Source organism: Pediculus humanus, genomic scaffold (assembly GCF_000006295.1).
Source record: "Pediculus humanus corporis 1103172108222 genomic scaffold, whole genome shotgun sequence".
Taxonomy (NCBI): Eukaryota; Metazoa; Arthropoda; class Insecta; order Psocodea; family Pediculidae; genus Pediculus; species Pediculus humanus.
In genome coordinates this window covers 389,097-416,851 of record NW_002987792.1, presented here as the reverse complement: position 1 = coordinate 416,851, position 27,755 = coordinate 389,097, and the positions used below count along the sequence as shown (strand labels likewise).

Below are 27,755 nucleotides of genomic sequence, written 5' to 3'. Positions count from 1 at the left end.
TTTTTTTTTTTTTTTTTTTTTTTTTCCCCGTTAAAAAAAAGTTGAATTTTTTTTAATTTTTGGGAAAAAAAAAAAGAAAAATGGTAGCAGACGACGAATAATCATTTCAATTTTCTTCGTGAAAAAATTATTCATTTTTTTTTTTTTTTTTGTTCGATTAAGAAATTTTTCAATTTCGAAATGATTATTCGTTCACTATTATGTATATCTCATTAAAAAATTATTATTATTATTATTATTATTATTATTATTATTATTATTATTATTATTTAATTATCAAACGAATATTCAAAGAAAACGATCGAATTTCGATATATAAATCGATAAATTTGAAATGAAATTGAAATTGGCGCGAAAAATCGAAATATGGCGCATTTCCTTTTCCTCCTTCCTTTCCTCATAACGAATTCAATTTAAATTTAATTTAATTTAATTTAATTTTTTTTTTTTTAATTTTGATTTCAGAAAATGAACGATAAACTTTAACAAAGGGAAAATATTTACAAAAAAAAAAAAACAAATTCAATTCAGCTTCCCTTTTGTTTTTTTTTCTTCTTCTTCTTCTTCTGCTTCTGCTGCTGCCACTGCCGCTGCCGCCGCCACCGATATCAGAAAAACCTTGAGATAGAGAAAAAAGGGGGAAAAAAAATGTCGGCGACGACGATTTATTGTGATAATTTCGTTGGAAACGCATGGAAGAAAGATTTGTGTTTGAATTGTTTCAAAAGTAAAGAAGACCACGTGATTAAAAATGGATTTTCTCAACCTGTCACGCCGGCGAGAATACCTGATCCTCCCAAAGAAGTAAGTAGTAAATGATGACTTTTCTCCTTTATTATTATTATTATTATTATTATTATTACTTTTTGTTTATTCTCTCTCTCTCTCTCTCTCTTTTCATTAAATGTTAATAAAACTCTCATTTTTTTTTTTTTTTTTTAAATCGCAAAACTATGTAACGTAGTAGAAAAAGTTTCGAATGAATAAATATTTAAACGCAAACGGAATATAATTGTGATGGTGGTGGTGGTGGTGGTGGTTGTTTGTTGTTTGTTGTTTGTTGTTTTTTTAGTTTCTCAGCGAAATTTTTATTCGAAACGCCAAACAAGTTTTTTTTTCTAAACTATAGTTCGTGTGTTAAATTCAAAGTGAATTCGTTCTCTGTATCTCGCGTTTTAAAGAGAAAAATTGTTTACTTTTTTTTTATTTATTTATTTTTTGTTTTGTTTTTTCGATTGATCGATTGATCGATCGATCGATAGATCGATCTATCGTTCGGAATATTGAAATTTGCAATTATTGACAGTGGAAATAAAAAAAAAAAAAAAAAAGTGGATGAACGTATTATTATTGCGCGGGATTTTTTTTTCCTCCTTCTTTTTAGTTATTTTATTTATATATGAAAGTTTTTAAAAATTTCTCCATTTTGTCGGAAACGTTTTTTGAATTTTTATATTCGTGCGACTTTTTGTCGAACAATTATTAAAAAAATTGTTTTTTGTTTTAACTTTGTCATTTGTCGACATTTTGAAATTGAATTTTTTTTATTTACAAAAAAATCGAAAAAAAAATTTTTTTTTTAATTTGAAAGTGAAAAATGCGTCGAAATATTAAAAATTTATTATTATTGATAAATAATATTATTATTATTATTATTGTTGTTATTGTTGTCGATCGAATTTGATTTTTATACTTTTTTTTTTTTGTGGGGGAAAAAAAAATTGCTCGGAAAATATGCAAGTAAGATGAAAGTTTTTTTTTTCTTGTTTCCTCTGCCTCTTTTCCAAATGATAGGCAAGTCAAAAAAATAATGTTTGTTGTTGTTTGTTTGTTTGTTTCAGGGAATACTCAAAAGGCCAAATTCGAAAAGTTCAAAGTCGAATAAAGTGATATTTTTAAGTACGGAATTCGAAGTGATCGGATTCGGGGGTGATGATTCGTATTCCGACGACGATTGTCCAGATTCTTGTTTCGCACAAGCGGAAGAAGACGGAGATGACGACGTCGAAGAAACCGAAGAAGACAAAGCGTTTCAAAAACTAACGAAAACAAACACGGATTATAATTCGGTACCGGAAAATCTCAAAGAACCGAAAGAGGGAGAAATCAAAAAGGTCGTCGAGCCTCTCAAGTTGGGAAAACAATTGTTTGACGACAAGGGAAACAAAAAAACTCTGTTGGTTTCCGTGACTCCTTTCGGAGACGCGAACGGAGTCGTTAAAAATAAGATAAACGTGAACGGTGTCAAATCGAACGTGTCACTAGTGAACGAAATCAAAACGAATTCTAATGCGAATTTCGATAATAATAATAAAAAAAAATCGGAGTCGTTGAAACAAAGCGTCGTCGGTCCGATCGTGAAAACGAGACACGTTGATAAAAAGACTGAGCCGTCCACCGTTTGCAACGGCGAAAATGGCGACGACGATGGAGCCATTTTTACGAGTAAAAAAATGGAAAACGTACACGAGGTTACGAACGGCGACGATAGTCCCAATAAGGTGTTATCGAGTGATAAAAGTTTAAAAAGAAGTCAACCCGTTGATAAAAGTTTTAAATTTCGTTTGATAAAAGATTTGCAAAAAGAAAATGAGAAAAATTTCGACTCGTCGAATGAGAATAATCACGTGAGCAAAAGCGAAAAAATAAAATCGTGCGACAAAATGACTAACTTGATAGATAAAGCAAAGAAAAAAGTTAATCAACTTCCGGTAATAAATGGTAGTAATAATAATAGTAATGACACTACGAATTTTAAATTTAAAACAAAAGATTTTACGAATTCGGTAACAAAAAAACATGTGGAAAACAATAATAATAATAATAATAATAAGGCCGTCGTTTTGGATATGTATAAAATTGGGGAAAGCGAAGACGTGAAAACGAACAACGAAATCAACGATGAAAAAACTCTCAAAGGGATTTTGGTGTTGCCGGAAATTCAAAATAAATTCCTGTCGAAAGAAGTTAAAATCAGCGCGACGTTTGCGGACGTGTCAAAAGATGATCCGAGACATCCGGTTAAAAATGGATTTTCGGAAAAGGATTACGGAGATGAGAGGAAAACGGTAAACAAAGATGTCGTCAACGCGCCAAACGAATCCATAATAGATCGTAACAAGTTGATACCGAACGTCTCATCCGTTCACAAGTACCGTCTGACGAATCCGATTCTCAAGAGAGAGGATGAAAATCCCGAATCCCTTTTCCCGAATCCCGTAGTGAAACCTTTAATGAACGGCGTCGTGAGTTCCCTAACGTCTTCTCCATCCGCTTGTGATAAAGATTTCGAATCTCCGATTGTTATTAAAGACGAAAGGAGAAGAGTCCTTTTGGGGAGCAGTGAAAAATTAAACGGGGATTCGGAAGGAGGGAGGGGAGGGGATAGACACCAAGTCGAAATGACGACAAAATCCGACGAAGAAAATTCTGTCACGATGGAGGAGACCGTTGATAAATTTCAAGGAGAACCGGTAAACGGTCACGTAAACGGTTCGACAATGGATTCATCGTCATCACCGCCGCCGCCCGCTCTCCCGTCCAAACCTCCGCCGTCCATCTTGGAATCGAAATCGGGTTTTCTAAACGATTCGAGCTTCGAAGATGATGGGTTTATTAAAGCGGGGGGAACGGAAAAGCCGAAAGTACCTGCCAAACCCATATTGATACAATCGAAGAAAATTAATTTTCAATCGCCGATTCACGCGGTGAGTTTATTATTATTATTATTTTTTTTTCTTTTCTTCTTTCGTCGGTCGCCGCCATATTTAAATCGAAAATTATTATACTTTTTTTTCCCTACTTATTATTATTATTATTACAAACGCAATTTGATGAAGGCCACGAGTTTCACGTTCAGCTCTTTTTTTCCTTTTTTTTTTTTTACTTGAAAACTCAGCATCTTTAGAGAGAAAAAAAAAAAACAAATTGCTCACGGCAAGGCTTTACTTAATGCTTGTTTGTACGGTTTTTTCTTTTTCTTTTTTTCCTTCCTTTGGTGGGGGGTGGGGAGGCGGAAAAAAATCAAACGCCATTTTTACCTTTTTCATATTCGGTTTGATGAAATAATTCAATTTTTCACGCATGCATTTTTCATAGTCCAGACTGTCGGAAACAAACGCTAGCTAGGGTACGTTCAGGAAGGGGGGCATATTTACCTTAGCGGTGTTAAATTACCGTAAAATAGAAACATGGTAAAATCTGGCAGTGCCACTTACCTCTTCTCTCTCTCTCTCTCTCTCTCTCTTTTCCCCCGTATTATATTGTTTTTTTTTTGTGTCCGTTTGACAAAAGGAAATTGTTTTTTTTTTTTTTTTTGCGTTTGATGAGATTTTTAGTCGACGCGAGTCAAGTTTTTTATTTTTTTCGGATTTGATTAAATTAGAAAAAGAAAAAAAGAAAAAGAAACGGGGTCGGCAGGATGTCCTTTCAATTTTTCCATTCTTTTTTTTTTTTAAAAGGGAATAAAAGTAAATTAAAACGCAAAAAATTACAATTTTATTATTATTATCATTTCCAATAAAACAATTTATTGATTTCATTACGTAAGGCGTTTTTTCGCGAAAGATTTCAAACGCGATTAAATAAATGTCGAGTGTTTCGAAGCGTTCGAAATGGTTCGAAAACGGTCGTTTGTTTTTAGAAGGCGGTGGGAGGAAAAGAGGAAGGAAATAGAAGGCGGTGTATCATGCCGTCTATTTACACCGTCCCTTTTTTTTTTACGGGGCGTTCGAATCGTAATAATCGATCGATCAATCGATCAATCGATTTTATTTTTATCGATTATCGAAAAAACTTTTTTTTTATTAATCAAATCAAAATGAAACGTTTTTGAATTCCGATAATTAACACAAAAAAAAAAAAAAAAAAAAAATTAATTTGAGAGACTTGATCTGGTCGTCGTCATCGTCGCCATCGTCTGCTGCTACTTTCTCTCGATTTCTCACAGTTCAAAGTCTTCATTATTATTATTTTTATCGTTATTATCATCATTATCATTATCACTATTATTATTATATCGGATATAAAATTTCTTTGTTTTTTTTTTGGAAACGACTCTGGTATTCTTTGTTTTTGTTTTTCTTCTTCTTCTTTTTTTTCTCCTTCTGTTTTCTTTTTTGTTTTGTTTTCGCACATTTTACCATACAATAAGTTAGTTCGACGTGGCCCCGATGTTCTTAGACCGTAAATCACCATCGGGTTGCACCATCTTTTTTTTTTTTTTTTTTTTTTCTCCTCATTAATTTCTGTATAATAATAATAATAATAATAATAATAATAATAATCAGTTTTACTTTTTTTTTCGTACATTAAGCCCGGGTTATTCGTCACGCGTATTTGAATTCAATAATTTTTGTGTTGTGTGTTAAAAGAAAAATTAAATAAAAATTCGAAAGGCAAAACATAAAAGGAGGAGAAAAAAAAAAAGAAAGCGATAACGTCTTTTCCATAAAAAAAAAAAAAAAAAAAAAAAGGGGGATTCACGTGGACGCCCTTTCCCCCAAACGTAAATAAAACGCGTGATGATGATTCCAAAACCGGAATTTATAGTTTGAAAATATTATTATTATTATTATTATTATTATTAATAAGAAGTGGTGAGGATTTTTTTCTGTACTTCCTTCGTGTCTTTAGATCGTTTGTTTCCATCGTTTGCGGTCGAGTTTTTCGAGTACTCCGATTAATCGAACGTGGAATCAACCAACGGTTTTTTACCAGTTTCGGGATTCAACCTTGTTATTATTATTATTATTATTTTTTTTTTTTCGAAAGTGTGCGCTTGCGTTAATTAATTAAAATAAAAAATAAAATTTTATTATTATTATTATTATTATTATTATTATTATTATTATTATTATTATTATTATTCATTCGTAGAGTGTAAAATTTAAGAAGAAAGTTTAGATTTTCTAAAAAAAAAAAAAAAAAAAACTCGAAGTAAAAATAATAATTAATTGAAACGTTGTGGAATTATTTCGTTCGAGACGATTTTTTTTTTTTTTTTTTTTTTCGAGTGTTGTAACGCGATATCGATAGTTGTTAATTTAACTCGATACACTTCGATAATCGATGGCATAAGCAGTTTTTTTCCCGATCGAATTGCCATAAGAATCGAGAAAATTCGAGTAATCGAATTTTAATGGTTGAGAAAAATTAATTTTTTTTTTTTTTTCTTTCTTTCTTTAAGAATCGTCCAAAGTCTCCGTCGATGGAAAAATTTTTAGATTCTTCGTTGACTCCACAGTCGAAATCTCATCCTCCCCTCACGGAATCCCTGAGTTCGGAAAATGGTAAAAATCAAAAAAGACCCGCTCCGAAACCGCCATCTCCGAAAGAAGATTCGTTTCACAGATACGAAATCGTATTTTCCGATTCGGAAACGGATGTGAAAAGAGAGGATTCGATCGAGCGTGAAGAGGAGCAGCAGCACCAGCAGCAGCAGCACCAGCAACAGCAAAACGTCAAAAGAGTTTATAAAAGCACGGAAAACCTTCTGGAATTTATCGTTGATCAAAGTGAAAAGAATCAACTATGCCCGGAGGGCCTGGAAGAACTTTCCATACTACCTGACACGACGCCGAGGAGAAATTTATCATTGTCGCAAGATAGTTTGGTGTCTTCGGAAGTCGGGTAATAAATGTTGTTTTTCTTTTTCTTTCTCTCTCTTTACTTTCCCCCCTTCTCCCCTCTTTCTCTCTCTCTCTCTTTCGAAAAGTGTATTGTGAGCGAGTCGAATTGTTTTTTTTTCTCTTCTCATCGTCAGGGAATTACAAATGAAGAAAAAAGTCAACAAGGGAAAAGTTTTCTTTCAAAAATTATTGCAATTGGGAAAAGGAAAAGATTCGATAAAAGAATTGAGTCCGAGGCAAAGGAGTCCGATACAAATGAACGGAAAACTCAAATTGGAAATAATACATCCGAACGATTTGAACGGATCGAGAGTCGAAGTCGTTCCTCCCGTGCGAACGTTTAAAAGTCGACGAACGTCGAGTTCGGCGAGTTCGAGTTCCGGAGAACATAGAGTAAGTTTTCTCGTTTGTTTGTTTGTTTGTTTGTTTGTTTGTTCTCACGCGAAAGCTCGAATCGTGTTTTTTTTTTTTTTATTTCCACGGTGAGAGATTTCACGGTTCGTCCGTGTTTGTTGTATTATTATTATTATTATTATTATTATTAAGATGATAATTATAAGAATAATTGGGAGGAGGTAAATCATATAAACAATTTTGAAATTAATTGGTTTAATTGTTGCAGGAATCTGACGTACTTTCCGATTCTTCGACTTCACACTCAATGAGCAGCAATGGGAACGATTCATCGAGTATAATAAATGGTAAAAAAATTTTTTTTTTTTTTTTTTATTCTCTCACTTCTCTCCTTCCATTCGGGGAGCGGGGGGCGGGGGGAGAATTAACCGTGAGACTTTTTCACCTCTTTATTAAAAAAAAAAAAATGTAAATTGTTGGAGAATTAACCTTGGCATTTTTTTTTTTTTTTTTTTTTATAGAACGTCCTAAAAAACCTCCGCCTCCACCACGTGGACATACGTCAGATGCCTGGAACGTTAAACCTGCGAGACCGCCTCCGCCGAAAACGATCGAAGTTCTTCGTCAGTCAAATTCTTCTTGGTCTAACACCGTCGAAACGAAATCTGATAATCTTTACGCCAATTTAGGTAATTTTTCAATTTGATTCTTTTGGGAGGGTGTGGAGGGGGGAAAGGTTTTGAAACCGTAATTTGTTATTGTTATCAGGGGAGGCGAGAAGTGGTTTGGCACCGAACAAACCGATAAGAACTGGAAGTTTAAGAGAACCCAATTTGGATACGTCAAAAAGGATTCCTCCGGTTACGACGACGCAACCCGAGGATAGCGATTACGAATCGTTTGTAGTGTCGTCTGCTTCGCCCGTGAGTTTTCTTTTCTTTTTTTTTTCTCGCGCAGAAAAAGATGGCGGATGTAAGATGTGGAAATGCATTTTTTTTTTTTTTTTTTTTTGGAATTTTCTTTTCCCAGCAGATCGATGATAACTTGTACGAATGCGTTCAATCATCGAAATTCAGGTCGAGTTTACCCGAATGCGATTCACTGACGGATTGTTCTAGTTTGTATGCCAAAGGTAAAAAATCAAACGTCACGTCGAGAGACGTGATGAATCACAGGCGTTCGGAGGGTAACGTTGAATTAAATTCGGATTTTAAAATGAAATTTTTAAGATCCATGTCACTACCGTATTGTGCCAGCGAAACGGAATCCGAAATTTACTCTCCCTACAGTTTTTACGGGAGCGAATTGGTGAGTGAATGACCCGAGGGAAAGACTTGAGGGTATGAAGAGGGAATTGTAGAAAACAAAAAGGGGATTTAATTGTTTCGTTTGCAGGGAGAAGAAGATTACGACGTGTCATCAACGAATCAAATGTTGAAAATAAGTCGTCTAAAATTAAAAAAAGGACGATCGATCGTACATAAAAATCTAGAAGATAATTATGGGGCCGTGATCGTCGCGAATCACGAAGCTCTCGCACAAGTCATAGAACAAATGAGACAGGGCCCCACCGTTCCCTCGTCTCTCAGGGCTCTCTCGACGGCTGTGAATTTGAGATGGACTGATTTCGTCATAGGTCAAGATGCGACGGGTGTCGTGGTGGAAAAAAGAATTTTTTATCCCGCCGCGTGGGGAAGTCACAACGTCACGCTTTGCTTGATGGCGGAACAAGGACTCAAATCGAGTCTTCATGCCAAAGGTCCGTTCAGTTTGAATCCCGTTGCGGAACTCAACGATTTGGTACCGTCGTCGTACCTACCGATGTTGAAAAAAGAAGATTCGGATCCGGTTCAAGGTAGGGGAAAAAGTTAAAAAAAAAAAAAAAAAATCTGCAAATTCATCATCGTTTGATGATGACTAAATTGTTTTTCGTTTCAGCTTCCATATCGGTTCTCACAAGACTTCAGATAGAAACGGTGGAAACTTACGGTAAGAATTTCATACACGGCTCGACGGTGAGTGAGGAATCGAAAAAAGAAATTCATTTCGTCCTCCTTCAAATAATAAACGCGTTCAAAACGTTGCAAGCCCAGGGAATAGAAGAAGCATCGATAAATTTGATGAATTTGGTCGTTTGCCGAGAGGAAAAAGATCCACATCCGAGGATATGCATAACGGATTCGTTCGAAAGATCCGAAAATGGAAATTCTCTCTGTCAGTGTCTCATACACACGATAAAAGAAAATTTTCCACCCACGGATTTGACGAACCTTTTGACGAGCATATTGCTCAAAGAGAAAGCCACGTCGCTGTCGCAAGCGAAAGGAATACTCGAATTCATATTGTGGGGACCCGCGGACATAATATTCGGGAATTCGAATCGGGAAAGGGAATCGTGTTTGCAAAGGTGGTTGGATTTGGAACGTGCCACGGTATTGCACGGTCTCGTGAGAACCCGAGCCGAACTCACAGTTTTCGAAGAATGGCAATTGTTGTTTCTCGTTAGAACGAGTGCGAAAATAATGGCGGAAGCGTCGTTGCTGTTGGAAAATTCGGGTCACGAAGAAAACGTGTCGACGGCATGAGGAGGAGGTCCTCATTCGGATTCGGATATAAAAAAAAGGGAAAAGTAACGGTTGCTTTTGCTCAATAATATTATATAAAACTCTTATTATTATTATTATTATTATTAATAATTGTCGAATCGTGTCGACGCACATACGCACACGAATGCCACGCAGTAATTTAATTAATTTAATTTTTTTTTTTTTTTTTTGGCCATATATACCGTAAAAGTAGAATATGATGATATTTAGTATTAGAAAAAGAAAAAAAAATGACGACGATGACGATGATAATAATAATAATTTAAATATGCTTACGTCACATTTTTATGTTCAGAAAAAACGTCACAAATTTTGTACGCGAAAAAAATTTAAAGTTTGTCGTCTTCCATATAAATATATATATATACAAATATATTTAACGTATTTTTGTAATTATTATTATTATTATTATTAATTTTTTTTTTTTTTTTAATTACAAACAGTGATTCACGTGCCTTTAATGTTATTATTATTATTATTAATAGGACTACCATAAATGCCGTTCGATGTGTTTTTTTTTTTTTAAGCGAATAATTTTCACGCAAAAAATGATTCATCGTAATGGCGATAAACGCGACCGTAAAAAAAAAAGAAAAAAAATTTTCTTTGTATGTTTTCTCTCTCTCTCTGTCTCTCTCCCTCTCTTTCACTTTCCCCCCTCCCCCCACCCCTCCTCTCTTCGTGTTATCATCATACGTTATCGTAATAATTTGCATTATTATAATAATCGTTATTGTTTTATTATTATTATCATCATCATAATCAATCGTTTTCTTCAATGTAATTAATTTATATATATTTGTAGCAATTATTATTATTATTATTATTATTAATGTTGATAATTTGTAATTGAATTTTGTAATGATTGAACCGAGTAATAATAAAAAGAAAAAATTAATTAAAATAATAATAATAATTTTTATTATATGATTTTACGCATTGAGTTGTATTTATTCATTTCAAAAAAAAAAAAAAAAAAAAAAGGAAATTGGAAGGAGGGGGAAAGCGATGACGTCACGGAAAAAGGTAAAAATAATTAAGTAATAATAATAATGTTCTCTCATTCGATTTTTTTTAAAAAGAAAACCAGGAAAAATGAAGGGGAAAACTTATTTCAAGGTCGGCATTTTTTTCAAGGCCACACGATGGATTCTATCCAGGGAACGTATTTGGAGACTCTCGTGTAAACGGCTGGAGAATTTTTAAAACCGCAAAATTTACCAAAAGAAGTCACGCCGACGATGGAATACGTGCAACGGGGACTTTGGTTGAGGATTTGCAAAGGGCCTCCGCTGTCACCGTGACACGTGTCTTTTCCGCCATTTAAATTTCCCGCGCATAGTTGTGACGTCACAATTCCACGTTTCAATAATTTCTCGCCGACGTCGGATGAATACGTTTTGTTACAAATGGAACGATCGATGAAATCAATGGAAACTTTCATCAAATCCGTCGTGCCCTCGTACGAATCTGTTAGCAAAGGGAGAAATTATTTCGCGGGGGTCTGGGGAGCGGGATAAACGACGGGATAATAATGATAATAAAATTCATTACCGTAATTTTCTTTCCCCCAACCCGTTGCTATCCCTCGTTTAAATAAAAATTCTTCGTCGTCATTCGTATTGAGACACGCGGGACGTACGAATTCGTTAAATCGAACTTTCTCGAACAGTTTAAACAAAGCGATATCGTTGTATTTTGATGGCGGTTTGTACCTGGAAAAACAAGAAGAAAACACACACAGGGACCTTGAGAAAAAAAGGGGGGAGAAAAAAGGCTCGAAAAGAAAGAGGAAAGAAATTTTTACCGACTTTGGATGATTTATACGATTTTTTATTTTAACGTTTTGAATCCATGAATTATCAGAATTTAAATTTGTGACTCCCATTTTGACAAACGTGGCGAAACCTCTAAAAAAGATTTTGTTTTTCCGTTAGAATTATTATCAGAAGTTAAAAAATGTGTTGTTTGTTTGTTTGTTTGTTTGTTTGTACCTGTTACCACTTTTGCTACAATGTGCGGCAGACAAAACAAAATTTTCGCTTATCAAACTACCACCGCAAAGCCACAAAAGGGATTCTATATTTTCACCATAACCAATTGCAACCTGTAAATAAAACGGAAATGATATAAATTGTAATTTTAAAAAAGAAACCGGAAGTGGAACGTGGACACACACCATGTGTGGAAATTCTTGGGGTTTTGCTTTTTTACCACCGATAATCAATGGAACGCTATCCATTGTACATTGTGATATTTTATTCATTTTCATTTGTTGAGGAGCTAATAATGTCAAAGCAGAACTTTCTTGATAAATTAAATCGCCATATTCTTGACATTCTAGAAAAAAAAAAAAAAAAAAAATCGTTATTCGACTTGACGAGAAAATGAATTTTTTCATTTTTAAAAAAATTACTTTTTTCACTTTTTGTTACGTATTTGTCACGTTTTGAAAAAATATATTCGGATGAATTTTCATTTATTAAATTCACATTTTCAATATTTTCCTTCGAATCGTTTTCACCTGGAAAAACAAAACAAAAGAAAATTTTTTTTTTTTTTCCGCGTCCCATATATTGGTAAAATTCAATTTAATAAAATATTATTTAATAATTTACCTAAAATTAATAATTTATCTTGAATTAAAATATTAAAAACGATTGTCAATATTAACGCGATCATTTTTTTTTTTTAATTCTTTCGATGAAAGATATAATTAATAAAATAAATAAAAGAAAACGAGATAATTATCTCGATCCGCCATGTTTTTTTTTTTGTCGTTTAATGTAAGCAGTAACGGATTTGATGTTGATTGACGGTTACGAAAAAAGTTAAAATGGCGGACAAAAATGGCGGCGGTAAATTACGCGTGAGTGTTTTAGATTATTATTTTTTGTTTTTTTTTCCCGTTTGTATATTTGATATTTTGAAATTACGACGTGATTTTAAATTGAAAAATTAAGAAAATTATAAATTTTAACTTACGTACGCCACTGATTTAGTTTATTATTTGTAATTAATAAAAATTATATTTTGTTATGGACGATTAATAATTGAAAAATTAAATTGAAAATAAATAAATAAAAAAATTTTTTTTTTTTTTTTAAATTGGATTTTATGTTTATCGTCATTAAATATTATTATCATTTCATGTTTTTTTTTTTTTTTTTTAATGTATGAGTCAGTTGATGGACGATGGAGTTTTTAATGTAAATAACGATTATTACTAATCGTACTTTTATATTCATCGATCGTAATCTATTATTATTATTAATGAAAAGTAATAAAGAGTTTTTATTATTATCATCATCATAATGTTATTTATTTATTTATTTAATTAAAATAATAATGAGAAGAAGAAGAAGAAGAGGTTCAACGGACTTTATTATTATTATTGTTATAGAATTAGATTATTATTATTTTGGCGGGAAAATAATTGATTTTGATTGGCCAATGAGATTTGTCTTGCACATGATATTAATAAAATACAAAATGTCGTTCATTGTTATTCATTAGAAAAGTTACTTTCTTTTATTCTATTTATTTATTTTTTTAAATGTTTTCGTATTAAATTATATAATTAAATTTGTTTAAAAATGGTGAGTTTTAATTGTTATCTTCATTTGTTAAAACGAAAATTGAATGCGTTTACGGGACAAGAATTAGATGTCATTTTATGTGGCACAGCTGTCATTGCCTTTATAAGTTACATATAACCTTATCCGGTTAATACTTTTTTTTTTTTTTTTTAATTATTATTTTGTTAGAATCAACGTTACGGTGAAGTCTGGTAAATATTTATTTTAATTAATTATTTTTTTAAGGGAAAAAATAAAGTTATGTAAAATCATAGATCAAATTTAAAAAAAAAAAAAAACAAAGTTTTACAATCCCCCTGTACAAATGATTCAGTGCGTTATGGATAGTTTTGGGATTCGTGAAGAGGTTAAAGAACGAAAAAAATCTTGGTCAGAATTGAAAAGAGAAGTTTGCGAATTGAGGAGACAACTTGGACGTTTATCTACTCCCATACCAACTTCTATTTCTTTTAGAACTCTGGAAGATGGTCGTACTAGGATTTACTTTTTAAGTATTCCATCCAATGGATGGGAAAACACTTTGTTTTATGTTGATGTTGTTAATAGGTTAGTAAATGAAATTATTTTTTTAAAATTGACCTGATTTCATGTATATATATGTTTACTCAATTCATTTTTAATTATTTTATTATTATTATTTTACTAAGTATAATGAATTGAGTCCCCATAAATAAAAATTAACTTCGAAACCTGAAACTTTCTTTTACGTATTTATTTTTTTTTAAATATAATTTTATGTAATCTTTTATATGTTTAACTTGGATAGTTTTTTTTATTTTATAGTGAAAATCAAGGTTTGGAAAGACTTAAATGGCATAGGATAGTAGATACAAATTTTCTTTTAACTGCAGCTGGTAAATTTTCAAGAGAAGAACAGTTGCAATGGGAACGTAAACGTTTAGCCACCTGGGGCATAACTTCATATGAACTTCATCCTGAATCAGGAAAACTAGTCTTCCCTGCGGCATCATCACTATTTCAATGTACTGACAGTGATATGGTAAGTTTCATAAATTTTTGTCATTCATCATTTTTTTGGTGCATTTAAAAAATCATAAATATTTTATTTAAAATTTATTTTAAAGTATCCTACAGAACTCACATCAAGCACAACAGGTGCAAAATTAAATCCACAAATTTGTCCCTCTAATCCTTCTTTAGTTGCTTATATCTGCAATAATGATATCTGGGTGACTCATACTTCATGTGGTTTCACACAAAGACTGACCTATGTTCACAAAGGGGATCGAAGTGTACTCGATGATCCGATTAGTGCTGGAATACCTTCTTATGTAATGCAAGAAGAATTTAATCGATTTCAAGGTTTCTGGTGGCAACCTAAATGTTTAGGTATTTTCAAAATGAACCACCCAATTGCAAACCTGTGTTGAAAAAGTAATTTTAAAAAAATGTAAATTTATATTTTTTTTCTTTTAAGACAATATATATAGAATAGTGTATGAAGAAGTAGATGAAAACGAAGTGGAAATTTCCCGTTTTCCCTTATCGAAAACTGGAGAAACGGAAGAGTTTCGCTTTCCCAGAGCTGGAACTCCAAATGCAAACTGGAATTTAAAAATGGTACAATTTCAAATAAATGATTCATTTCAAATATGTAACGTAGCCTGCTTGGAATTAGGCACACCTCTTCGAACCTTATTCCGCTGGGCAGAATATTTGGTTAGAGTTGGATGGACATCTAATTCTGAACAGTTAGTAGTTCAAAAAAAAAATTCAGTAAAGAATTTGTAAATCTAACCATTTTTGCCAATGATGTAAATAACAAAAAAAAAAAAAAAAAATTTAAATTTACATGGCGTCCTTTTTAATTTTTCAGCATTTGGGTACAGTTACTTGATAGAAGGCAAAAACGTTTAGAATTAGCGCTGCTGGCAGCCGATCAATTTTTAGACGTTAGAATAATTAGTTCCTCAGAAGAATGGTTTAATTGGACTCCTTCTTACAGTGTTATTTGTTGTCAAGAATCGGATATATGGATCAACGTTCATGACATATTACATTTTTTCCCTTTTAGTAATAATTCTCCGACTTTAAATTTTATTTGGGCTAGTGAAGAAACGGGTTGGAGACATTTGTATTTGTTTACCAGCGTTCTTTATCCGCACTCGAACGGTGTTGCAGATGTTGAAGGTGCGATTTCAAATTATTTAAAATTTTCAGTCTGGGAAATAATTAAATTTACCGGGCTGTTTTTTGCTGCAGGAGGAGGTGGAGGAGGAGGAGGAGGACACATTAAAAAATTTACTGGTCACAGTATACCATTAACGTCTGGAGAGTGGGAAGTTTTAAGGAGAAACGTTTGGGTCGACGAAGAAAAAGAATTGGTGTACTTTTTAGGTTTGAGAGAGTCACCGTTAGAAAAACATTTGTACGTCGTGTCATTAAGGAAACCCGGTAAAATTCGACTGTTAACAAAACCGGGTCATTCGTACAACATAGACATAAATAAAGTATTTACAATTGTATACGAACACGAAGATTTTATTTCATTTTGTCAGGAAAAATAACGATTTAATTTTATTTTAAATGTATTTGTAGGAGTGTACTGTTATGGTTGCCGTTTACAGTAACATACAAACACTGCCTTCTTGTCAGGTATTTAAAATAAGGTGTACGGATTACACTGTCGACGGAATTGTTCTCGAACCGGCTGGTTACTTGTCGGAACCTTCATCGACGGTCGCATCCGTGTTTACACCTGAATTATACACCTATCAGATCTCATCGGGAGAATTGCTTTACGCAATGGTTTTCAAACCCCATTCTTTTAGTCTCGGAAAAAAATATCCGACGGTGGTGAATGTGTACGGAGGACCGGAGGTTCAAGTAGTTTCAAATACATTTAAGGTATTGAGTCGTGCATAAAAAGAAATTTACGTTTAATTTCCGCTCCTAACGTTTTCTTTTTTTTCCCCCCCCCTCTCCCCTTTTCTAACATAGGGTATGAGACAATTACGAATGCACATGCTTGCTGCTCAAGGGTATTGCGTAATTGCTATAGACTCGAGAGGATCTCAACACCGAGGACTTGCCTTCGAGGGTCATTTAAAAGGAAGAATGGTAAATATATTTATATAATTTTTTTTGCATGACGTCATTCATTGTACAAAACAAAATTTTAAAAATTTCAGGGAACTGTCGAATTATCGGATCAAGTCGAAGTATTAAAATGGTTAGTCGATAGTTTAGGATTTATCGATGTGAAAAGGATAGCCATACACGGGTGGTCGTACGGAGGTTATTTAAGTTTAATGGCTTTGGTTCAGTATCCTAATATATTTAAAATAGCCATTGCAGGTACGTACCAAAAAAAAAAAAAAAAATTCGGTCGAAAAATTGCGATGATTAATTCGGTATCGTCTCCATTTTGAAAAATTTCAGGTGCGCCGGTCACGTGTTGGAGATTGTATGATACAGGGTATACGGAGCGTTACATGGATTTACCCGATCATAATTCTCGCGGTTATAAAATGGGCTCCGTTCTTAATTACATAAAAGATTTTCCTGACGAGTTAGTATAATGTTATTTTTCGTTACGATGTACCTACGTACCCCCCCTCTCTCTCTCTCTCTCTCTCTCTCTCTCTCTCTCTCTCTCTCTCTCTCTCTCTCTCCCTGATCGTTAATCTTTTTTCTTTTTTTTGTCAAAAGGGAAAATAGATTGTTAATAATACACGGTTTGATCGATGAAAACGTACATTTTTCACACACGAGTAAATTTATCGATGCCATGGCGAAAGAAGTCAAACCCTACGAACTTCAAATATATCCGAGCGAAAGGCACAGTTTGAGAAATTTAGAAGCGAATCAACACTACGAAACAAAACTATTATCATTTCTACAAAACAATCTATAGCTTTAATAACAAACGACAAACGGGGGGGGGGGAAACTTTGTAATAATAATGATAACTTTTTTTATCGTTAACCGAAAACCTAATTCGGCGCGGGGGAGGGGGGGAAAAGAACAGATCGATTCTTTTTGCGGGTAAAATGATTAAGTACGGACAGACGAAATAATTTATGGTATTATTATTATTATTATTACGTTGTTACAGTAATTATTATTGATGCTTTTTCATCGCGAATATATATATATATATGCAAGTTAGTTGTAGATAATTTACAAAAAGGTGCTACCGAGAAAAAAAAAAAAAAAGATTTTTATTTTGTTTGTTTGTTTGTTTGTTTGTTTGTTTGTTATCATCGTCATCATCGTAAATAATTTTTTAAATAATTAAATTGCTTTATGCGCGATTGAATTTTTTATTATTATTATTATTTTTTTTTTTTTTGAAATTTAAATATGGCGCGTGTGCAATAAGATGAGTTTGATTGTAATTAAAAAAAAAAAAAAAAAAAAAAAAAAAAAAAAAAAGGTACGGGGTTTGAAAACGAATGATGAGATAAAAAGTTTTTTTTTTTTTGAATATTTATTATTATTATTATTATTATTTTAAAAAATTTAATCATTAATCCAATTATTAATTATTGACTTTTATTATTATTATTATTATTATTAACATTTTATTATTCGCAAGCTAGTCAAAAGCTTTTTTTTTTTTTTTTTTCTCTTTTTTAATTAAATAATAATAAGTTTGATAAAAATTTTTAAAATGCCAAAATAAAAGAAAAAAAAAAAAAAAATTTAACATTTGTATTTTAAAATTTTGTTTTATTATTATTATTATAATTATTATTATCATTATTATCATTATTATTATTTTTTTTTTTTTCTATTGTAAGATTAGGATTACCGCTAAGAAAAAAATAAGAAAAGAAGAAAAACGCATGAGATTGTTGTTGAGTTTTATTAAAATTTTTTTAAAAACAATTTTCATCATTATCATCATCATCATCATTATTATTATTATTATTATTATTATTATTAATATTATTATTATTATTATTTTTTAATTAATTTTTCATTCTACATGAAAAGATAAAAAAATAAAATTTTTTAAAAATTAGTCATGCTTGTTTTCGATTAATAAATTAAATTGAAATTAAATAATTATATATATATATATATATATATATTTTTTAAATAAATAAATAAATAAAATAACTAATTAATAAATTAATAAAAATGTTTTGCTTAACTAAAAAAAATTTAAATTGTAATTTATATCGATTGATGATAATTAATTAATATCGTTTAGTTCCTATTAACATGTACATATGTTTATTTAAATATGTAAATTTCATAATTTTCAAAAATGTTTGTTTATTAAATAAGAGAAAAATCTTGTTTTGAAATTAATTATTAATTAATATTGTTATCAAGTGATTTATTAATGTGAGAAATAATTAATAATAATAATAATAATAATTTTTATGCGATGGAATTTATTTTTTGATTAATTCGAAGAATCATATGGTCTGGAAATTATACGAAAAGAAAATTTTTTTATTTTTTATTTTTATTTGAAGTTTTTGTTTTTGTTTTTTTTATACAGAATGCACTTTTACATTTTTTTTTATAATAAGTTTTATATACACATGATGAATAAGTTGTGCATGATGCAAGTTTTATCATAAATGTACAAAAAATTAAGTAATAAATATGTAATATAAAATTTTTATCGATTTATTGACAGGTGCACATAAAAAGTCATTATTATTGTTGTTGTTGTTGTGTATATTTATTTTGTTCTATTGGAACATATTATTTTTATTTTTTCTATACATACATATATAAACTTTAAAACTTTATAATTGTTATAACTTAATTTTGTTTTTTTTTTACAGTTTTTTTTTTTCGCTTTAATATCTTACACTAATTTTTACTTATTTGAAAATTTTGTCGGCGTTCTCTTATTTAAATATTTATAAAGGTAATTAATTCTTTTGTTAAGCGACGTCCATTTTTCAGGGAATTCATGTTGGAATTTCGTACCCTGATAAACTTTTTTTTTCAACGTTAAAAGTTGAAATTCGTTTCCTTTAACACCTCTCAACCATTTGGGTACGTCGTACTTTACTTGAAAGGATTTTAATTTAAAATCTCCTAATATATCTATATAATCGTTTTGTCCGAAAGTAGCCTTTTCTTTCGTCCAGGAATTCCCCGGTTTATACGTCATTCCGTGTACTTTATCGGAATATTTCAATCTTCCCAACAAACCTCTTCTCTCTACTTTGTCTTTGTAACCAAACTTTGATACGGTTGGTCCTTTGGCAATTTTTTCCGCGTAATATCTATGCCTTACGGGAACGTAATTTAATTGAGAAATCGTTTTAAAAGTCGTATTGACGAAACTTTTTATCAGACCACTCATTTTCGTCTTTAAATAATATTTAAGACAAAAAAAAAAAATTTTTACATTAGTAACTTAATATGTTCCATTTATTTAGCTTACGGTTGAATAAATTATCGTTTCGAATGAGAGAATCAAACAGGCGGTGGAATACATATGGCAACACCGGAAATTTCCGTTGCAGTAACGTTCGAAAATTTTTTTTTAAAAAAAGACTTTTCAGTGAAATAAACCAATAAAAAAAGAAAATTATGAAGAATTTGTGGAAACGTGAAAACCGTAAGTAATAAATAATCAATTTACAACTTATTAATTATCGATTTTTGAATTATTTGAAACAAAAAAAGAAAATATATGTGTAAAAAAAATTTAGTTATATATTCTATTATAACAAAACACTAGGCTAGGTTAAAATTTATCTTAAATTTATATTAATTTAACATAATTGATAAAAAGTGTAAAAATTATAATCCATATTGAAGATCGGAGTAGAATTCCTGTAAATAGAAAAAAACCTCGATATAATTAATCGAAACGTTATTTGTAAAATGAAAAAAAAGAAAAATTTAACGGTCACCTGATGAATCATGACAATCATCATTAATTTCATAAAATCCTTCTCTACATTCGCATGTGCTAAGTAAACGTGATACAAATTTACAATCGTATTTTCCTTTCGTTTCCGTATCGTATTCACAATCATCCACACTAAAACACGGTGAATGTAATCCTAAAGAAACAAACAAAAAGATCAATCAAAAAAAACAAAATGGACGTTTTTAATGTGGAACAAAAAAAGGTTAGAATTACTCGTATTTTGTATGCATTGTAGCTTATATGAATCCCTTTTGAAACCTCTTTCGCAAACGCATTGTCTTATTATCGGATCACAATAGGTTTTATTCATGACTGAATTGCATTGTCCATCTTCTTGACAATATGTCGTTAATTTCATTGATGGTAAACACATTGTTTTATCATTAGATGAAACATAATCATTTTTACACTTACAAAAGCCAGATATGCATTTGGCATTGTTTAATGCTGAACAATCGTAATCTTCGTTACATTTTAAATTTATTTCTTAAAAGAAAAAAAAAAAACCCAAACGTGAGAAAGGAATAATAATTTAGAAATGGATGAAAATTTTTACTTTGATTTTTTACCTTTTGGAAAACATATATCACTTCCTAAATCGTATTGATAACCGATTTTACACGCACATATTTTATTACCTTTACAATATGAATTTCTCGTTATGCAATCTTCATCGTATAAACAATCGCTACCTAAACTTTCTGTTTGATAGAATATGGTACCCCCCCTCCCCCCTCCCCAGAAGCAGGGGGTAGAAAGAAAATTTTATTATTATTATTATTTGTTTTTTAATTACTTATTAATTTTAAATTTTAACTTACTCTCGTTAAATAAATAATAATTTGTCGTTTGTACTGAAGTAAAATAAAAAAAAATTAAAAAATTAATACTTGGAGCCATTACTACATTACTTACTATCTTGTACAAATAAATGTGTGTGTGTGAGAGAGAGACAGAGGGGGGGTAAAAGATAAGAAATTATTATTTTATATATATAAATACATATTATGATACAGTGGCGTAGTCAGGTTTTCACAAAAATAATAATAATAATATTTAATTAATTTTTTTTTATGTTTTCCAAAACATAAAAATTTTTTTTTTGATTTTATTGATGTTTAATTAATTATTTATTTATTTAAATTTATACTTTAATAAATAATTTAGGGATCTATGTATATGTATACATAGATTTTATTTATAAATTAAATTATTGATTCATTCTGATAAGAATTTTTATATCTTATCATTTTATAGATTAAAAAAAAATACCTTTGATTCGATTTTTCTTTTTTTTTTGTTTAAATATTATTATTATTATTATTATTATTTTAACATTTGTTATTTGATACGTTTGTGTTTGGCGGATTGTTTTTCAGAACATTTATTCCAGGTTTCTAATTGATCCCTAAGGAATAAATGCTTGAATATGGGTGATGTTGCATGTCTGAATAGGTTTTGTTTTGTTATAACCTATGACGTCACAATAATTTTTGTGATGTCTGCCACTGAGATCATCTTATTCGATGGGAACGAGGTAATTCCTGTACTCGGTTACTCCGGGAACAACATCTCTGGAGTAACCGGGATCTGGAGATGTTGTGAAAATCACAATCCTCGTTTTAGGTATTCTCAGGTCGAGACAAAGAACAAAAATTGTTTTAATTTTTATTCCCGTCGGATTGTTTTAAACATTAATTCCTGGTTTTTACATTAATATCCCTAAGGAATAAATGCTTGAATATTTAATTATTATTACTATTAAATTTTTTTTTCTATTAATAAGAAAAAAAATATTTTCACAGATTTAAATTTTTCAATTGAGGAAAATAAATAAAAGAAAATCTTTTTAAAAAGTAAAATAATAATAATAATAATTCGAATTAATATTTACTTTATTATAAACTCATACATACATACATACATAAATAAATATACATAAATAATTATTAAAAATTTCAATTAATTATATTTATCATTCGATTCAATAACGTTTTTTAGTTTATTCGGAAAATTAAAAATTAAAATAAAATATTTTATTTTAAATAATTAAATTAATAATTAATAATTAATAATAATAATAAAACAATAATATCACAATTGAATAGTAATAATAATAATAATAATAATGAGAAATAATTCAGGCACTTTTTTTTTGTTTTTTTTGTTTTTTTTTTTTAAATTTTTTGCCTTCGCATATAATTTCATCGTGGAACCCTCCTCCCACTTTACCCCGCCCCCCGAACAAATCTTTTTCGCGCCATTTTAATAAACTTATAAATAAATATAAATAATAATGATAAAAAACAAGTTTATGATTTTAATTTTAAGTTTTTTTTTTTTTGGTTTTTATTTGACCATTTTTAAATTTTCAGAGTATTTGTTTGTTTGTTTGTTTGTCGTAAAAATTGATTGTTATTCATCTTTCCAACGACAATTCGTCCTTTTTTCTTCTAAGAGGTTTCGTGCAAAGGTATAATCCTCCTATTATTATGAGCAATGTAGGCAATCCCAAACCGATGCACATGACGAGTATGACCAATAGGGAAAATTTTTCCTGTTCCGGACTTCCATAATTCATTAAAAAAGTCCTATCCAAAGAGAGAGAGAGAGAAAATCATCATCATCATCATTTATTATAAAATTTGACGTAAAAAAAAAGAAAAAATTACCACGAAGTATAATTAGTCTTTTTATAGAATCCATCTTGTGACGAACCCATAGACACGACGATCCTTTCGATCAAACAATTTTTTATATCATCACCGTGATAAATGAGGGGTAGGGAATCGATCAAATCATCGTCGTTCTCGGAATCTGGTGACACGTTTGCCAAATTATACGCCACGATTTCCGACGAATTCGTTATGCTTGGATTTTTCGTGACGTAAATGATGGGACGCCATTGTAAGAAAGCACCTCTGTGTTTTTGATTCAATGATCCCGGAGTCATGACGTCAACCATCTAGTAGGGTTCAAATCGCAATATGAATAAGAATCCCGTGGGAAACGTAATTTTTTTTTTTTTTTTTCGTACTCACGGAAAATATTCCCGGTGAATTTTCATCATCCGTATTTTTCCTTAATATTATTTTCGAGGATGAATTTTTTTTAATGTCGTCATCATCGTCCTCGTTCGAACTCACGAGTAACATTTCCAATGCGAATCGACGACTTTCGTTAAAACCGGAATCCGATTTTAAATCGTCTAATATTATTTTTATTTGTGTCGAATTTGGAGAATGTAAAAGTCTCGGAAGTTCGACATCGTGATTTTCAAAACCGAAAGCGGTGATCTGGAAAAAATGAAAAACCTTTTTTTTTTTTTTTTTTTTTTTCCCCCCCCCCTAACGATTCGTTTGCATGTCAATGACGACATTTTTTTTTTTTTTTTTTCGATGACGACTCGAATAAATAAATAAATAAATAAAACAATTAAACGGAAATCGATAATGCGAAATGTAATTTCAAGTTCGAAATTAATTATTTAAAATGTTATATCGGACAAGGGGGAGGTAGGGGAGGAAGGGAATGGGAGGGGAAGGGAGAAGGAAATTTTTTTTTTTTTTTTTTACCTCCATGACGACTCGTCCCATAAGATTATAATTCGGATCCGAATGATTGAAACCCGTCATGACGATTTTAACGAATTTCCCATTTTTATCCCCTATCAATTTTCCCGTCGTTTCCCACAGAAAATTTTTCATGTCGTAGGTAATAGTTTTCGAATCCGGCGTTAATATACCTGTATCGTTGACGTCATTGAATTCTATCAGCTGAAAATAATAATAATAATAATAATCATCATTTCGATTACGATGGTAATTTCCGGGAGAACTCTTTTCCCTTCACCCTTTAAAAGGGGGGAAAGAAAATTTTTAGAAAAATTGCGTGTTTGAGATTTTTCCAATAACGCAGGAAAAGGGTGGTCGTCCCTGTTAACCCCCCCCCTCCCTTCTTTTTTATCATCAATCTTTTATCATCGACGTTACGTGTTTGTTGTTTTTATCGGTCAGACACAATCATTTCACACTCGCATTTTCTCTCTCTCTCTCTCTCTTTCAAATCGTTATCATTCCATCTTTCTTACCTTATTGAACAAGAGTGAAAATTCGTACGAAGGAACTTTTGTAAAATTAAACGAATGTGGATACCCGTTGATAAAATCGTTACAATCGAAATGAAAATTGGTATCGAGATCGGTTTTAGCTAAAAATAACGTCGGCTTATGCGTGAAATCCCAAAGGTAGTGAAGAGTATCATTTGGTCCCTCCGCTTTGACATAATTTATTGACACGTTTTTTATTCCGTTATCGCAATATGGATTTCTCGTATAGTTTAACTGTAATAAATAAATAAATAAATAATAATAATAATTAAAACAACATTCAAACGTTTAATCACTTTTAGCGATAGTAATTATTATTATTATTATTAAATCAATTTCATCGATTTTTATTTTAACCTCAAGCAAGCAAAAAAAAAAAAAAAAAAAAAAAAAAATGATTGTGTTGAGGGAGGAATTGATGACCTGTAATTTAGATTTGCGTGACGTCACGTTTCAATTTATTTATTTATTTATTTATTATTATTATTATTTTTTTGTAAAACCTTTTTAAAAGCTCTTGATTTTTTTAATAATAATAATAATAATACTAAAAAGGTTTAACATATGTATGTATTTTTTTTTTTTTTTTTTTTAATCAGGCATTCATTCGACAATAAACAAAAAAATTATTTTTCTAGTTTATACTAATTAATTTGTTTTTGGAATTTATAAATGTTTGAATTCGATTTTAATTATTTAATGTTGTTATAAATTTGTTGCGACTTTTTATTAAATAGAATTTTGCATTCGATATTTGTGATATGTCAATGAATTAAATATATTAGTCATCATTGTATTCGATGACATGTAATTTATCATTAAACTTGTTATTATTATTATTATCAATAGAAAATGTTAAACGTTAATATTAAATGAGACTAAATTAAAATTTAACAAATGAATACTTTGTGACTTTACAACAAAAAATTAAAAAATTTTGACATTACATGCATATAACATACATTTTTATTAATTTTCTCTTATTATTATTATTATTGATTCAAATAAATTGTATTGTCGGAAGATGCAAATAATAGATAAAAAAATAATTTAAATTTAATGTATTTCAATATGAAATATTTTAAATCATGTTGTTTATAATTTTAAATTAATTTTAATTTTTTTTTTTATTTAAAAATTTAATTCTTGTTAGGAAAAAAAAAAAAAAAAATTAAAAATGAGAAAATACAGTTTTAACATTAGTTTTATAAAAAATATAAATGATAAAAGTAATCATGAATTGAAACTGTCATTATTCACACACATAAAAAAAAAAAAATTAAATTTAAATTAAATTTAAATAAAAATAAAAAAGAAATTAAAGTAAAAAATAATATTACCCTTCTTTCGAAACCGTGTGCAATGTTAAAAAAAAATAATATGTATAAAATAATAAACATTTTACTAATAAAAAAAAAAAAAAAAAAGTAATATTTTGATCATGTAATCATGACAATGTTCTGACAATGTTTCATCGAACGCGACCACACTTTATTGAACACAAAAAAAAAAACTCTGATTAACAACACATTAATCATAATGTTCGTAAACACAAAACGTGGTCGTGGTTCACCTTTAACGCATCAAAGGGAAATATGTCGCCACTTTTCAAAAGTTGTCGGATTGTTATTTATCTATATAGAAACTTGTTATGTTACATGATAATAATACACATGGATTCATTATAATAAAAAAAAAAAAAACGGTTTTAATCATGAACGCCGCATGTAAATTGTCAAAAATTTTAGCTATAAATGCAACGGAAGATTTAAAAGGAAATTTAGCATCTAAAAGTCACAAAGTATTATTATTATTAATATTTTTATGTGTTTTTATTCACATAACTTGAACTCTGATAAACAAGCAGGGTTAATGTTATTTATTTTACTTTAAGTTATTTTCACATTTGGGTTTGGCACGATGTAAGAACGGATTTAGCTATTTATCACCGGTTTTAATTAAATCGTTGCGGAAATTAGAAATATTGGTACGTGAGAAAATGAACGAGATATCGGCATTAGAAATGCTCTTGCCATTGTTGACGGATAAGAAAATTTTTTCGGCGTCCGGAAAAGCACATTTGCCGGATTTATTTAAATTTAATCAAAACGTTAACGAAAGTTATATATTAAATCCGACGTGCGAAGAAATCGTATCGGAATTGTTAGCATCGTACACACAAATGTCATATAAAAATTTACCTTGTCGTTTCTATCAGATTTCCAGTAAATTCCGGGATGAAAAAAGGCCGAAATACGGTTTGTTGAGAAGCAAAGAATTCATAATGAAAGATTTATATTGTTTCGATTCGACGTTTGAAAGTAGTATGATGACGTATGAAGAAGTTAAAAATAAATATAAGGAATTTTTCAATAACCTGGGAATACCTTATGTTGTCGTCAAAGGTACAGAAGGTGATATAGGCGGTTTAAAATCTGATGAATTTTATTTCATGGCAGATGTAGGAGACAATAATTTAGTTTTATGTCAAAAGTGCGGTCATAAAGAATGTATTGAATTTGTTAAACTGAATGATCAAGTTTGTTCGAATTGTCAAAATGGAGATGTTAAAATTTTCAAAGGTATCGAGGTAAGAATTTTTGAAAGGGAATTGAATTTCATATGAAAAATTTTTTTTTTACTTGCCATTAACCATTGCTTTTTTATCATTAATAGGTTGGTCACACATTTCAAATAGGGACAAAGTATTCAAAAATATTTAACACAAATTATTTGAGTAAAGATAATGAAAAAATACCAGTGGAAATGTGTTGTTTCGGTCTTGGCCTCACGAGAATTTTAGCAGCTTCAGTTGAAGTTTTATCTAGTTTTAATGAAATCAGATGGCCACATTCGATAGTTCCCTATCAAGTGTGTCTCATACCTCCAAAGGTTGTATTTTGGTAGTAAAACAAAAAAATAAAAATCATATCAAATTTGTTTTTATATATTCAAATATCATTTTTTAGAAAAATAGCATTGAAGAAAGGCAAGGAGGCGACATTGTAAATATATTATTTAACGAATTGTACAGAACTTTTGGTAATGATTTAGTCGTCGATGATAGAACTTCGATGACGATTGGAAAAAGAATACAATCGATTAAAGAATTAGGTTTACCATTTGCCATAATCATAGGAAAGGATATAATTAAAAATCCTCCTCTTGTCGAAGTTTACGACGTGTATAAAAATCACAGTACATTTTTACAAATAAACGATTTGTGTCGATTCATACAGGATAGAATAAAGGATTTTAATATTGATGAAACAATATTAAGAAAAAATGAATGTAATGGATGATTGAATTAAAAAGTCACAGCGCATCTTATAGTCAAGTCCAATATGTAAGCTTTAAATTTGAAATCATTTCAAATAAACATTCATAACCTTATTTTGATTTATCAAAATAAGGATTTAGAAAATACATTTAATGGAAAGGATAGACGAGTCGAATAAATTTTTAAAAAATTTTTTTTTAAATTAATGTATTTTCTGTTAAAAATAATAATATAAATATGTATAATTATAAAATATTGTTAAAAATCAGTCTTTTTTTTTTGTTTTAACAGAAAAGAAGATT

General features: G+C 30.2%; 8 protein-coding genes across 8 annotated transcripts; 4 read left to right on the top strand and 4 right to left on the bottom strand.

Moving 5' to 3' along the window:
- Nucleotides 1-648: 648 nt before the first annotated feature.
- Nucleotides 649-4,478, top strand: Phum_PHUM452860 (uncharacterized protein; the record flags this gene model as incomplete). The annotated part of the gene is made up of 4 exons (XM_002429798.1): nucleotides 649-804; nucleotides 1,842-2,711; nucleotides 2,835-3,707; nucleotides 4,461-4,478. 4 exons carry the CDS (start codon nucleotides 649-651, stop codon nucleotides 4,476-4,478), a joined length of 1,917 nt encoding a protein of 638 aa, XP_002429843.1.
- A 1,730-nt stretch (nucleotides 4,479-6,208) lies between these two features.
- Phum_PHUM452850 (uncharacterized protein) lies at nucleotides 6,209-9,568 on the top strand (the record flags this gene model as incomplete). Its single annotated transcript, XM_002429797.1, has 8 exons — nucleotides 6,209-6,630; nucleotides 6,764-7,022; nucleotides 7,252-7,318; nucleotides 7,505-7,672; nucleotides 7,752-7,906; nucleotides 8,016-8,291; nucleotides 8,379-8,838; nucleotides 8,922-9,568. The coding sequence occupies 8 exons, from the start codon at nucleotides 6,209-6,211 to the stop codon at nucleotides 9,566-9,568; spliced, it is 2,454 nt and encodes an 817-aa protein (XP_002429842.1).
- Nucleotides 9,569-10,721: 1,153 nt separating this feature from the next.
- Phum_PHUM452840 (serine protease snake precursor, putative) lies at nucleotides 10,722-11,990 on the bottom strand (the record flags this gene model as incomplete). The annotated part of the gene is made up of 5 exons (XM_002429796.1): nucleotides 10,722-11,059; nucleotides 11,144-11,304; nucleotides 11,401-11,499; nucleotides 11,584-11,696; nucleotides 11,769-11,990. The coding sequence occupies 5 exons, from the start codon at nucleotides 11,988-11,990 to the stop codon at nucleotides 10,722-10,724; spliced, it is 933 nt and encodes a 310-aa protein (XP_002429841.1).
- A 1,502-nt stretch (nucleotides 11,991-13,492) lies between these two features.
- Phum_PHUM452830 (Dipeptidyl peptidase, putative) lies at nucleotides 13,493-17,065 on the top strand (the record flags this gene model as incomplete). The annotated part of the gene is made up of 11 exons (XM_002429795.1): nucleotides 13,493-13,734; nucleotides 13,972-14,188; nucleotides 14,274-14,574; nucleotides 14,645-14,900; nucleotides 15,026-15,397; nucleotides 15,464-15,659; nucleotides 15,748-16,056; nucleotides 16,150-16,269; nucleotides 16,341-16,506; nucleotides 16,591-16,720; nucleotides 16,861-17,065. The coding sequence occupies 11 exons, from the start codon at nucleotides 13,493-13,495 to the stop codon at nucleotides 17,063-17,065; spliced, it is 2,514 nt and encodes an 837-aa protein (XP_002429840.1).
- Nucleotides 17,066-18,994: 1,929 nt separating this feature from the next.
- Nucleotides 18,995-19,489, bottom strand: Phum_PHUM452820 (mitochondrial 50S ribosomal protein L51, putative; the record flags this gene model as incomplete). Its single annotated transcript, XM_002429794.1, has 1 exon — nucleotides 18,995-19,489. The coding sequence occupies one exon, from the start codon at nucleotides 19,487-19,489 to the stop codon at nucleotides 18,995-18,997; it is 495 nt and encodes a 164-aa protein (XP_002429839.1).
- Nucleotides 19,490-20,034: 545 nt separating this feature from the next.
- Phum_PHUM452810 (uncharacterized protein) lies at nucleotides 20,035-20,965 on the bottom strand (the record flags this gene model as incomplete). The annotated part of the gene is made up of 5 exons (XM_002429793.1): nucleotides 20,035-20,198; nucleotides 20,279-20,527; nucleotides 20,635-20,757; nucleotides 20,887-20,919; nucleotides 20,956-20,965. The coding sequence occupies 5 exons, from the start codon at nucleotides 20,963-20,965 to the stop codon at nucleotides 20,035-20,037; spliced, it is 579 nt and encodes a 192-aa protein (XP_002429838.1).
- A 1,519-nt stretch (nucleotides 20,966-22,484) lies between these two features.
- On the bottom strand, nucleotides 22,485-25,426 carry Phum_PHUM452800 (uncharacterized protein; the record flags this gene model as incomplete). The annotated part of the gene is made up of 6 exons (XM_002429792.1): nucleotides 22,485-22,656; nucleotides 22,738-23,030; nucleotides 23,107-23,361; nucleotides 23,650-23,841; nucleotides 24,156-24,407; nucleotides 25,421-25,426. 6 exons carry the CDS (start codon nucleotides 25,424-25,426, stop codon nucleotides 22,485-22,487), a joined length of 1,170 nt encoding a protein of 389 aa, XP_002429837.1.
- A 746-nt stretch (nucleotides 25,427-26,172) lies between these two features.
- Phum_PHUM452790 (prolyl-tRNA synthetase, putative) lies at nucleotides 26,173-27,475 on the top strand (the record flags this gene model as incomplete). The annotated part of the gene is made up of 3 exons (XM_002429791.1): nucleotides 26,173-26,763; nucleotides 26,850-27,065; nucleotides 27,143-27,475. The coding sequence occupies 3 exons, from the start codon at nucleotides 26,173-26,175 to the stop codon at nucleotides 27,473-27,475; spliced, it is 1,140 nt and encodes a 379-aa protein (XP_002429836.1).
- Between the last annotated feature and the right edge of the window lie 280 nt (nucleotides 27,476-27,755).